This window comes from Pinus tabuliformis, chromosome 1_1 (assembly GCF_031772625.1).
Source record: "Pinus tabuliformis cultivar Carrire ecotype Pingquan chromosome 1_1, CPIR1, whole genome shotgun sequence".
In the NCBI taxonomy this organism is placed as follows: Eukaryota; Viridiplantae; Streptophyta; class Pinopsida; order Pinales; family Pinaceae; genus Pinus; species Pinus tabuliformis.
Window position 1 is genome coordinate 214310449 of NC_142297.1, and position 13424 is coordinate 214323872.

General features: G+C 41.1%; 1 protein-coding gene across 1 annotated transcript; it reads left to right on the forward strand.

Moving 5' to 3' along the window:
* Positions 1-6762: 6762 nt before the first annotated feature.
* Positions 6763-8934, forward strand: LOC149212299 (uncharacterized). The gene has a single exon (XM_089388622.1). It carries the CDS (start codon positions 6763-6765, stop codon positions 8932-8934), a length of 2172 nt encoding a protein of 723 aa, XP_089244748.1.
* The last annotated feature ends 4490 nt before the right edge of the window (positions 8935-13424 follow it).

Consider the following 13424-nt stretch of genomic DNA (forward strand, 5'->3'; position numbering starts at 1 on the left):
ACTTCTTTTACAATATTTTTGTACTGGTGCAATCTTATACCAGTACGCAGGCTTCTACCTGCAGAAGGCTACAACCTTCTCTTGTTCTCCAACTTCTCCTGAAAGGGAGCTACAACCCCCTTAGCGCTTGTACTAGCTGATGTACTAGTTCTTAGGTGCTGACCTACAGAAGGCTACAACCTTCTCTTTTCTTCCAGGGACCACGTTTCATAAATTTTCAGACTGGATCCATCAATAACATCAATCAAACATCAAATATATCTGCATCAACCAATCTCCTTTGCACCAACCAAAAATTGAATCAAACAATCACTTCTCTGAATGTTGTAGCCCGAAAACAGTAACACTTACCAGAAACCAATCCTGAACCCAGAACACTGCAGCAATAAGCAGAAGTAGCTAAAACATATTTTATGAGATGTACGCTACTTCAATATGTAGAACCTGTGTGCATATGTTGTTGTATTAAGGCAAACCTGTGTATACGTTATTTTGAATTACCGAACTAGCATGTATACGTGCCTTTGCTATGCCGAACATGCGTACAGATCTATAAAAGATAATTTACCCTTTTCAAATATTTAGACATCAATTATACCCAGATTATCAAATTTATAGATCAAGTCATGCACCAAATATAACAGATCAACATCACACAAAGATACTTCTATTCAAGCCTTAAGATCTTAACCCATCAATAGAACTTATCCTTCTCCTAGCGCTCAGGTTCCTCCTTGATTCAGATTCAGCTATGCATCATAACCCAATGACCAGTATTGTAGATCTTCCTCTTCATCAAATATTCAATCCTTGAGTGCCTTTCCCTAATGATCTCCTTCCCCCTTTATAGTCTTATGCCTTACTCAATACCATGATCCAAAACCACTTAGAACCAATCCTTGGGACCCAACACCTGGGTTCAACACTTTGGACGAGATACCATGGTCCAAAACCATAGGTCCAAATACCTAAGACTAAATACCATGGACTAAAAACAAGTTTTCCCACATGTACGCTCTTTTCCTTACATGAAAGTGTGTGCATACGTATACGTGCCTTTTGATCGGCTATCACGCATGTATACGCAATTTGGTTAAGGGGAACCTGCGCATATCTCTTTTTCCTTCATTCTGAGAGCCTGAACTGTGATTTGTCATCGGAGTGAGTTGCCATCAAGGACAACACCTGTGTCATACTGCCAAACCTGTGGCATACTGCCAACAAGTTTAATTTGTTTTCTTTTTATAATATGTATATGAATTAGGGGTGAAGCTTTAGTATATATTTTTTTTATTTTCATTTGAAATTCGATTTGGTTTTTTTTTTTTTTAACTTATGATTTTAAATATTTATTTTCATTTGAAAAAAAAATGAAAAATCTAAAAAATTTAAAAGATTTCAATTTTGTGACTTGGGATTATTAAAAACTTGAGGATTTGTGCTTTCACATTAAAAAAATTAATGTGGCTTATGGCCCATTTAAAATTTTAATTTATTAAAGCCCTTTTGATTTTATTATTTTTGGTCACATTAAAGTTTAATTATTTCATTTGCCACATTAAAATTGCCTCATGAGCTTAACACATTAGAAATTTACCTAAGGGATAATTAAAACTCTAATCTAAAGTTCCTTGGTGTCTTTTGTGTTAGGTTTAAGATTTTAAATTTTGTGGTAGTAATTTCTCTATTGTCAAGTGCAGCTATTGTTTTAAGAAATTTATTGACTATTGGAGAATGATAATTTAATTCTAGATCTAGGTTATTGAACAAAACCATTTTTAATCTAGAACCATTGCTTAGCAGTTAATTTTCATAATTCTTCATGGGATTTAATTGCTAGAACATATTGTAGTTTTGGGCATTTACATTGATCATTCATGATTGTCACTATTCGTCACATATATAAATTATTTGGGATATCTTGTTTATGTTCAGTCTATCACTAATCGAATACTAAGGCATTGGTCTATAATCCTTTCTATCATGTGGATGTGTCTTGTGTTTATCTTATTTCAGTTAACCAAGATTTGTCCTAAATTCATCAAGTTTTCCATCTTCAAGTCTCCTACAGCCTGTGTTCCATAGGCTATTCTCATTCATTCACCTTACGAACTACCCCACTTGACTTGTCTAGGAGAGAGTCTAAACGGAGTGAGTAAGAATTAGAGTGAAAACCCTTACTCTAAGCGTTGTTGCGGTGCCTAGACACTTTGTGTGACAACAGGCCTAATAATACATCAGAAACTTCAAGGGGAGCAACATCAAATAGTACCTCATCTGTGAAAGGCTTGATGTTGTAGGGTAGGCGACACTAATAGCTAATGTGGAGATATTTCCTTTGCTGGAGCCATTTGATGGTGTATGGTTGTGTGTGTAGTGTCATTGGCAAGCCCAACCACTTCATGACCTCAACTGAGATAAGTTTTTTTTGGTTTTCATTGTCAACATTAAACTCCAATTGAGAACCCTTCACCCACATCATTGAGTGGAAGATACGCTGCCCCTCCTCTAGATATTTAGTCTCAATCTTCTAGACCTATGTGGTGGAAATGGTGGTGTTAAGCTTTACATCAATGATATTTTTTTTTATATTTGATTTTAATAAATTAATTTAAATAATTATTTTCAAAAACTAACCGTTTAATATAGTTGTTACTTATTAATATTTGTTTTTAATAGGACATCAGAGGCTCTGCGGAAATGGAGCGCAGCGGTTTCGGTTAGTCACAAGGGCTCCTGTTTTTCCTGCGGTTCGCATCGGTTATCCTCCCAGTCACTCTCGCCGCTTCCCCGGTCGCCGTTCCCTCTCTAGGCCGCGCACGGGCTCGGGCTCTCCCCTGCTCTCCTGTTCAACCTCTGCACCTGCTACCGGATCGCCATAACCGTCTTCGGTCACGCTGCCCTAACCCTTGGTTCTCCGCGGTTAACTGTGTCCGAGGTGTCCACCGTTCCGAGGTTTGTCGCTGTCAAGATGGAGGATCAGGACGCTGTCGACTACTCTGAGGACCCGCTGGAGGGTGTCTCCATCTGGCGTACACCCTACCCTACATCTCAAGGTATGTTCCATACAGATCTCCCAGAAAATTTGGTTTCTTATTCTGATGGGTTGCCGACGAGTCATTATCCAGTGATTCTCCCGGACTCCCCCCCAACCTGGCCGGCTTTGTCTACTCCTCCCCACTCTCCGGCCACCCTGGGTTTTGTGGCGGGCTGCATAAACCCTAACCCTAGTTCCACCCCTGCACATTCCTCGGAACCCCGGTCGACTAATGTCATTCCGCCTTCCGCCCCCCCCTTAACCGCCTCCTCATCTGCCGGACCTCTATCGGGTAGCTTCACCGGGATTCCGCCTCTCTCTGGACCTCATTTCACCACCAGTACCAGCCCCCTGCACCCCGCTCCCAGCATTCCTCCCCCCCAGGGTTTCGGCCCCGACTTGGTATCTAACCCTCCGTCGAGATCTGGTCACAAACAGAAGTACCGTTGTTTTAAATCCAGGGCAGAGGATACTTTTCTCAGGCTTGAAGAAGATATACAGTGGGGCGAAATTATGGATTTCGCAGACAGGGTCCTCGTGGGCCGCATCAGAGGCAGACATTACTCGGCAGCTCAACTCAAGACCTGGGCTACGGAAGTATGGGGTCATCACCTGGTTGACATCCCCTTTGTGCAAACCTTTGTGAGAGGATGGTTTGCATTCAGATTTGCTCGTGCCGACCACACAAATTGGGTCCTATCCTCGTTTTGGCACTTCGAACACGCTCCAGTACTTCTTAAACGATGGACTCCTTTATTCAATCCGGCAACAGAGCAGATTGGGATAGGTCCGGTATGGATCAGGCTTCCCGGTCTCCCCCTGCAGTACTGGTCAGAAGACATATTCAGGAGAATTGGAAATTCCATCGGCGGCTTCATGGACTACGACAAATCGTATCTTCACACGGGTATGATGGCTTACGCACGCCTCCTCATCAACCTGGACACTAGGGGCGGCCTTCTGGAATATATCACGATACAATGGAGGGACACATCCTGGAGGCAGATCATAGATTATGAAGGAATCCCATACAGATGCCGCAGATGCCACAAAGTTGGGCATCTCTATCGGGATTGCCCTCTACTTCGTAAAGGAATGGTACAAAATCATGAGGATACACAGGCTCGTCCCCCCCCATCACCTACTCATCCGCCCACAGGAGAACCCGGGGACACTCAGGGGCAGGTTGATGGATCTCCTCCAGATCCTCCGAGTTCCTCGACTGGGGTCCGGACCCGCGCATCATCCGCCACAGCCCTCGCAGACTCTGCGCCGATGAGGACCGATATGCCGGGTATGTCTGTCCCATCTTCAACTTTCATTCTATCGCCCCCGATTGAACATCATGATATTGCATCTGCACATTTGCATCAATTGCACACTGCACATACATCTTCTATTTCATCCATCGTTTCTCCCCCTCCCTCTCTCATCTGCCCTATCCCCTCCCCCCCTCTGATCTCCTCCACACGCTCGCCCTCACTTCCCCCCACTTCTGAAGTGCTCCCGGCCCCTACTTCCCCTGCTCCCCCCAGATACTCCCTCCGCCCCAGATCTAAAGATAGAGGCCCGGATGTTATTGGACTTGCCCTGGATTCTGTACCTACCTCTCTTAAGCACACCAGGGGTAGGCCATCACGAATATCGAAAGCTAGACACACTGCAGATGCTGAGGTCGCCATTGGACGACAGCAGACCATCTTTAGGGCCCTTAGAGCACAGACTGGCCCTGCCTCCCTTCCATCATGAAGATTCTATCCTATAACTGCAGAGGGTTTGCTAGTAATCCCAAAAAACTAGCCCTCAGGAGACTGCTCTCCCTTGCACAACTGGATATTATATTTCTACAAGAGACTCTTTGCCCTGCTGATACTCTTATTCCCATATTCAAGACCTGGTTACCCAATTGGACCTTCTTCGCACTAGATGCTGCTGGGAGATCTGGTGGATTGGCTATTGGCATCAATAATAAAGCCCTGAGACTTAAGAATACTTGGGGTGGACGTGGGTATATTGGAATTGATGCATATGCTCGCTCCATGGAACTTGACCTTCGCCTCATCAATGTATATGGCCCTTGCTCTGATAGGGCGACCTACTGGAACTCCCTTCTGGGATCAGCCCTACTAAGTGAAGATAACATCATTATGGGAGGAGACCTCAACTTCACCTTGGGCTTCTGTGAATCCTGGGGACATGCAGCCAGGGTGGATCCCTTCTCGGAAGCTATATCCACTCTGTTGGATGAACACCACTGGATAGATACTCCTATGGCAAAACTTCAGCCCACCTGGTCTAACAATCGATGCGGTGACCAGAGCTTAGCCAGGAGGCTTGACAGATTCCTGATTAAAGAACCCCTTTATAACAGCATTGCTCACATCAGACAGTGGATTGGATCAGGGGGCATCTCGGATCATCGGCCAATCTACCTGGAGACCTCTGACTCCCACACCAGAATTAAGAGCCCTTACAAGTTTAACTCTTCATGGTTACAGGACCCATCATACACTCAGATGATCACTGAGTACTGGCAGAACAACCCCATCGGAGAAGGTGAAAACCTTATTGAAGGCTTCACCAGGAAGTTATCTGAGCTCAAAAGAATCTCTAAGCTCTGGGCTCATCAGAAGCGACTCCGTGATGACCACACATTGAGCGAGGCTGAAAGGATCATTGCTACTCATGAGGAAGATGAGGGAGGCACCTTCCCTACCCAGGAAAGCAAGGAGCTATATACTTCTCTCATCACCAAACGGACACAGATCCTGAAAGAAAGAGAAGAAAGTTGGAGGCTGAGAAGCAGAGCCATATGGCTCACAGCTGGGGATGACAACACCAGATTCTACCACAACTTTGCCAATGGCAGGAAGGCCATTAACACAATCTGGGAATTAAAAGATGATCAGAACCATACAGTCACATCTCAGAGGCACCTGGCAAAGTTAGCAACTGATCACTTCAAAAGCATATATAAGGCACCCAGGGAAGCCAACATACTCGAAATCATGAGGGTGGCCGAGAAATTCCCCAGATTCGTCACACAAGAGGAACAAGACGACCTCACTCAGGAAGTGACCATGGAGGAACTTGAAGCGACCATCAAATGGTTTAAGAAAGATAAGAGCCCAGGCCCGGATGGATGGTCCATTGAGTTCTATATCGCCTTCTTTGACATCCTGGCAAATGATCTCCTGAAAGTCATCGAGCTTTGCAGACAGGAAGGTAGAGTTTCTTCGGCCCTAAAATCTACCTTCATCGCCCTCATCCCTAAAGCCGATCACCCTACATCTTTCAACGATTTCTGACCTATATCTCTCTGCAACTGTCTATACAAAATTGTAGCCAAAATCATTGCCAACCGACTGAAGCCTATCTTATCTCGCCATATTTCATCAGAACAATTCGCTTTCTTAAACCACCGACAGATCCATGAAGCCATTGCCACTGCTCAGGAACTCCTTCACACCCTCCACACTAAAAAACAGAAAGGCATGATATTGAAGGTGGATCTATCCAAAGCCTTTGACAGAGTCAATTGGCTCTACATCAGATTGCTACTGACCCACCTCGGCTTTCCATACCACTTCACTAAATGGGTCATGAGCTGCATCACTGATGTGCCATATAGTGTCCTCCTCAATGGGGAAGCCACACCTTTTTTCACATCGGAAAGAGGGCTTAGGCAGGGCTGCCCTCTCTCCCCTCTCCTCTTCCTACTTGTCATGGAGGGGCTCAGTAGGCTTATCATTGCAACCAGGGATAGGCACCAGATGACTGGCATCAATATATCGGAAAATTTTTTCCTCACGCACCTTCTGTTTGTGGATGATATCCTCATATTTCTCAATGGAGGTATTGGAGATGTCACAGCCCTTCACAACAACTTCCTCCTATTTCAGCAAGCTACGGGGATGATGGTAAACGATAGTAAATCCACTATCACTTCGGTTGATTGCTCCAGACATGAGATAGCATACGCCACACAACGCTTCCCCTTCACCTCAACTACCCTAGCGGACGGTATCAAGTATTTGGGGTATAGACTCAAACCCCTTGGCTACAAAATTGCCGACTGGACTTGGCTGATAGCCAAGGTGGAAAAAAGACTTCAGACATGGTATCACAAATACCTCTCTCGAGCGGGTCGGATGACTCTCATTAAAGCAGTTATAGAAGCTACGCCAGTCTACTGGATGACCCTTGCTTGGATACCACGGGGAGTACTCAACAGAATCCAGAGTATATGCTCTAGATTTCTATGGAAAGGACAGCAATCTGGGAAGATCTTTGCATGGGTGAAATGGGACACTATAGCCAAGCCAAAGCGCTGGGGTGGCTGGGGTATCAAAAGGCTTGATCTCTTTGCAAATGCTCTAGCTGCTAAACTTGGATGGCAGCTACTGACCTCTGATAGCCTTTGGTCCCGTGTCGCCCAAGCAAAATACATCAGACCTACTCATCTTATGGACTGGTTCCGACAGCATCAAGAGCCTGGGCACAACATATCTAACATTTGGAAAGCAGTATTACGCTCCCTTCCTCTTTTAAGGGAGAGCATTACCTGGCGCATCAAGAGTGGGCAGAGTGTTAGAATTGGGAAAGACCCATGGGTCGGATGTGGTAATACACATAGACTCTCGGAAGGCCTCATCAGACACCTACACAGCAGAGGCATTTCACATATCAATCAAGTTGGCGACGGTGATAACTCAAGTTTCCTACAACAGGCTTGGCTCTCATCCGAGACACTGGGTATTCCTGAGCAATGGCAGGCTGAATGGGGGAACTTCACCGACGCTCTCACCCAGGCTCACATTAGGTTGACTGAAGGACCGGACGAGCTCATTTGGGCCCATTCAAAACATGGCATGTATACCCCCAAAATGGGGTACCTGAAACTAATGGAGCCACATATGCCCCCGAACATCCTCCCTCACTGGAAAAATCTATGGAAGCTACAAGCTGCCCCCCGATGCCGTCTATTAATGTGGAACATCTTATTTGACAAGATCCCCACAGGGAAAAATCTCATGAAAAGATCTTACCACGGGCCATACAGATGTCACCTATGCTGTAGCGAAGAGGAGAGCACAGATCACCTATTCCTCCACTGTACAGTCACTAGAGAGTTCTGGCACAGCATTGCATCACATTATACCTTCCTCACAGCGTGGCAAGGCGCGAACATTCAGGAGGCTTGGAGCTCTTGGAATCGAGCACACTCAGGAAAAATCATTAACTTACCTCTCATCGTGTGTAGAGCTATTTGGATAGCTCGGAACCATATCATATTCAACAACAAAGCTCCCCTCTGGCCTACAATACTAAATCATATCATTGTTGAATACAACCTATTACCAGATAATATATCCAACCACCCACCCCGCACCATTCATCCCATCGCTATTGATAAGACAAAGCCCTGGGCCTTCTTCGATGGTTCCGCACAGGAGGCGGGCTGTGGCGGTGGTGCAGTATTATACATCAATGAATCACACTGCTTCAAAATACAGATCAAACTTGGAAATGGCACAAATAATTTCGCCGAATTATGCACCGCAAAGCACATCATTCACTTTGCTCACCAGAAGCACTGCAGACACCTGCAATTGTTTGGAGATTCACAGATTGTTTGCAATTGGATAAATTCTGCATCTCATTGTCATGCATATTCTTTGAGAAATATACTGGATGAAGCCAAAAGACTGACATATTCTTTTGAATCCTTTGTCTGTCGTCATATATACAGGGAACAGAATACAGAAGCGGATCAACTTTCCAAAGAAGCGGCGCACAGCCATCTAGATCAATGGCTGATTCAGGAGCAGATTGATGGAACTTTCCATCAATATTATCACAGGCCTTTTGAAGACCTCAATAGAACGGGTCACTGACCCGCCCAAAACAGACATAGCCATTTTTGACAAATTTTGACACATGGACTTATATTGTATATTTTTAAGTTTATGCACGGCCTATAGCAGTACTCATTATGCAGATCAATATTTTTGTAAAAAAACTTGATGAATCCCTGCGTGGAGATCTAGCTCTTTTCATTTTTTTTGCATATACAAACAGGTCACTGACCTCATATGAATATGCGACCAGCATCTACAGAATGTAATTTCCTATTATTAATAGAAATTATGACTTTTTCCTTATGGGAAAAAAAAGAAAATATATTTGTTTTTAATAAATTAATAAACTAATATCATAATTTAAATATTATTTTTCAAAAACTAGCCATTTAATATAGTCGTTAATTAATAATATTTGTTTTTAATATATTAAAAAATTAACATCATAATTTAAATATTATTTTTCAAATATAGTTGTTACTTGAATTTTGGTCTCTACATTGCTCTCTATTTAATCCTTAGCCATGGTCAGCCTCTTCATCTGGTCCTAATGATGAAACACACTTGTTGGTTTGAAACACGTCAGCCAAAAATTTCTCTTATGTGATTTCCACGGAAAGACTTTGTTGAATTTATTACGGATCACAAAAGCCTGAATATAGAAATCAATAATCTTCTTTGCCTTGTCAGTCCCCTTGTTGGATTCTAACTCAAAAGATTTCAGCTCAGCAAAGGGTATGAAAAATATTTGTGAACTCTAGCACAACTTGGTCCCTTTCCTACCACAGTGTGGTCCAGTTTATGTACTTATTTTCATAGTGCAATGTCCCTTAATAATAAATAATAATAATAATAATAATAAATAATATAATATAATTTTAAAATACAAGAAAATAAATAATAAACAATAAATAAAAATTAGTAATAGTAAATAAATAATAAATAATAATACTAAAGCTCTAAATAAATATAAATAGAAATAGAACAAGAAAGTAGTAAAAATCAATAAAGCTATCAAAAAATAAAAACAAAATAAATAAAACAAGAAAGCAGTAAAGTTGCATGTTGACACATGGAATGTGTGCATGTGGTTCCTCTTCCAATGTTTGCTCTATTTAATAGATAGTGAGGAAGATGAGAGGCATTCCATCATCCATTCTCTTGGGAGAATAGTGTTGTAAGACAAAAGATCCCCTAGCAGTAGCACGTTTATTGAGGGCTCGGGGGTGGCCAGTTGTAGCAAGATTTTGTGCAATTGAGCCTACAATTAGGTGGACAGTCATCCCCAAGACTTTGTTGCAGTTAGCAGAATTCAACAGTGTTCAACCTTAAAATCATAAGTGAGAAACATCATCGCCACAAGTAAGTTGTCTCTACTCATATTGTTTTGAAATTCACAGTTAATTAGTTGATATATTGCGTGTTGATTATAAATCGCATGATTAATCTAATTAATTACATGTTTTTATTTCGGGGCTGTTACATATGGTATCAGAGCTAGGTTCAACTCTTAGGACCTATAGACATTTTAATGTAGAAAACTTTGATCTATGATTTACGGTGTTAGGGTTTTCATTTTCATTTTTATTTTTTAGTGGCAATCAGACTTTTGTTTTGAAAATAGACTGCGCATATATGTGGCTAGAGAATTGTGGCAAACTAACTATTTTTAAAAAGATAACAATATTACCCTAGCAACCTATAAAGCTCTTTAAAACATGTTTTTAGAGGCGTTCGTAGAACTGCTAAAACAACTCAAACTAGTCAAGCAGATGTTTTGCTGTTCTTTTTTTCTTTATTATAATTATTTATGTTCTAGAAGTAATTCTAGAAACACGTCCCCTAGGGTTATACTGCAAAGAGAAGTTGTTCTACCTTTGTGTGCAGTATTAGGTTTAAAGGGTGCGCATTCTCCCAAAATTGTCTGGTGGACCAAACTGCCTTTTGAATAAATTCTTGGTGGAAGGCTTGCATTCTGTTGATCTCACCAGTGAATCGATCCTCGTTGGAAATAATGCATTCTATTAATATAGCTCCCACTGCCTTTTGGAAGACAAGCTCATCAAGCTTTTTGTCGCTCTAATAATGTACCTTAAGGAAACCTCGTTTTCACTTCATCAATCCATCTAGCACCTGGGCTACTTTGGGAATTGTACCTAAACACATCTTATCAGATATCCCTTGCTCCCAATAATCTATTGTTACGACCAGTGTGAAATAGTCCTGAGTCATCCATTTATCCTAAGCATCCTTATACCACAGGGTAGTATAAGGTCCACACAATTTATTCTTTATCTGGATTAACCCCTAGAGGATTTGAAAACTTGTCTGTGGTTTTTGGAAGTGAGCTTCTTCATCTTGTTTGTGGGAGAATATTCAAAACTACTTAATGAGTGTGAAGATAAATTTTAGAAACCCTGGGAGCTGAGAGATGATCTAGTGCAGTTCCTCACTATACTGCTATTTTGGATAATAGTGTACGGAATTCTTTCTTTCTACCCAAAAACGGGTGTGCTTCTGAATCTATAGCCTCTGTGGGCAACCAACTTCGAGGAAACAAAACTCTTTATGGGCTATTATCTCCCGCACAAGTGCTTCTCATTGGTTCCTAGTTTTCCTCTACAACATTTTTGATGGTCTCATGAGGATATTTTTCACTTGTGATGGGTATAAGGTGAGCCTCCTCTTGTACGCAGAGGGTCTTTCTGTCATATCTGCAATCTCATTACTGGCTTTTAATTGAGAATAACAGAGTTTTTATTTTTATTCCAAGTTTCAGGTTGTTTTCTTCTTTTATGAAAACAAGTTGGCATGATGGGTTTAATGGAATCATTGGTGGGGTTTCATGGGTTTCATTTTTCTGATTTGTAATAAGTTGTTCAGTTTCTGAAATTTTAGTCATTTATAATTATACATATTTAAACAGTACATATTGTTTTGAGAATTCATTGTTCTGTAGGTTAATTTTATGTTAGTCACTTTGGGCATGCTTAGTTTTCAAATTGCTTTTGGATAATTTCTAGGTGTTTTTTTTTCTGCCTTGGATGTATTTTTGTTTCTCCTATATTCTGTTTTTTCGTGAAATCATTTTTGAGTACTTGTAATTGGATTTTTCATTGTTTTTAGTGCCAATGTTTTTTTTTTATTTATTCTACTGATTGTTACATTCGTTTTGTACATTTTTAGTAGTCCTTTATAGTCAAAGCTGGATATTGTGGTTTTTCTTTCCACTTTTTGTGTTTTCTGGGAAAAAAAATTGACATTTTTATTCGAGATGAAAAATAAATATATTTTGTAGATGTCGTAACATTGCCTGAGAGATCCAAAGATTGATTTGACTGAAATCTCTGGACTGTTCCTCTCAAAAACAAGGGTTGTAACTTTCTCCAGTATACAATACTTTATGTTCAATCTCTTGTAGTGATCAGAATTTTACCAAAGTAGCTATCCATAGACCACTGGGGTCCATATATGTCAAAAGTAGAGGATCCAAGACTTCCCATACATATATATGAGTCTGAGAATTGTAAAATAAGAAGAGGTACACAACTTTCTACAACTTCAGAGAAATCAGTTTTCATTCCTTCTATCAATTAAGGCTGTGGTAAGTTGGTGTCACATGGCTTGTTGATGCATGGAGGTGTGGTTGTTGTTTTTAAATATTATGAGCCCATTAATTTTTCTGAACGACACTAATGTGATTGATCTGGATTTGGGTGGAGCATAGATGCATTAGTATTACATTGCTATCAACTGTGTTTAAATCTGTGCTAAAGTTTCATGTCAGAAGTGGCAATTGTGTGAGAGCGTTGCGATCCACAGCCGTTTTGGTATGTTGCGAAGTTTTCTTGCAAGGATCTATGTACAGACCTCTAGGGCAGATCTAAAATCCGCTAAATGTGTGTGTAGAATACCTGGAGGGTAGTTATGACCATCGTAGAGGCATAGGGATATCATATATGCACTGTAATTGGCCAAGGGATATTATATATGCATTGTGTTTCTTATCTACTCATCGCACTACAGATTTAGTAAGTTTTTGCAGGGTTATGTGCAACATTAAAGATCTTTTAATCACAATGATCTGGCCAAAATGTAGGTAATGGAAAATCGACCTATGCAATTGTCTTAGCCTCTCACTTTGTCATTCGTTAAAGATATAGTGCGTTGAATATCTTTTGAAATCTAGAATTATTTATCTTGGCTTTTGTATTTAATGGTGGGTTTAAACTGCTACGCGACAGGGGCATTCTTTTGCAGATTGCTAGAGTGCATTGAATGATTTGATTTTCTTCTGATCGATCTCATATATTTAGAAGTGTGTGTTGGTCCTCTGCATGATCTAGTTAAAGCATAGACGAGAAATCGTTTTGAGCATTGAAGTTGTCTTATTGGTTCCATATATTTTAAAATCAATTTTATATGTTGAGTATTATTTCGTGGATCGAGCTCTTAAGCTTTGGAAGTGCATTGGCCCTATGCGGATTATGATTACATATCCATCTCAACGTTGTAGATTGTCATAT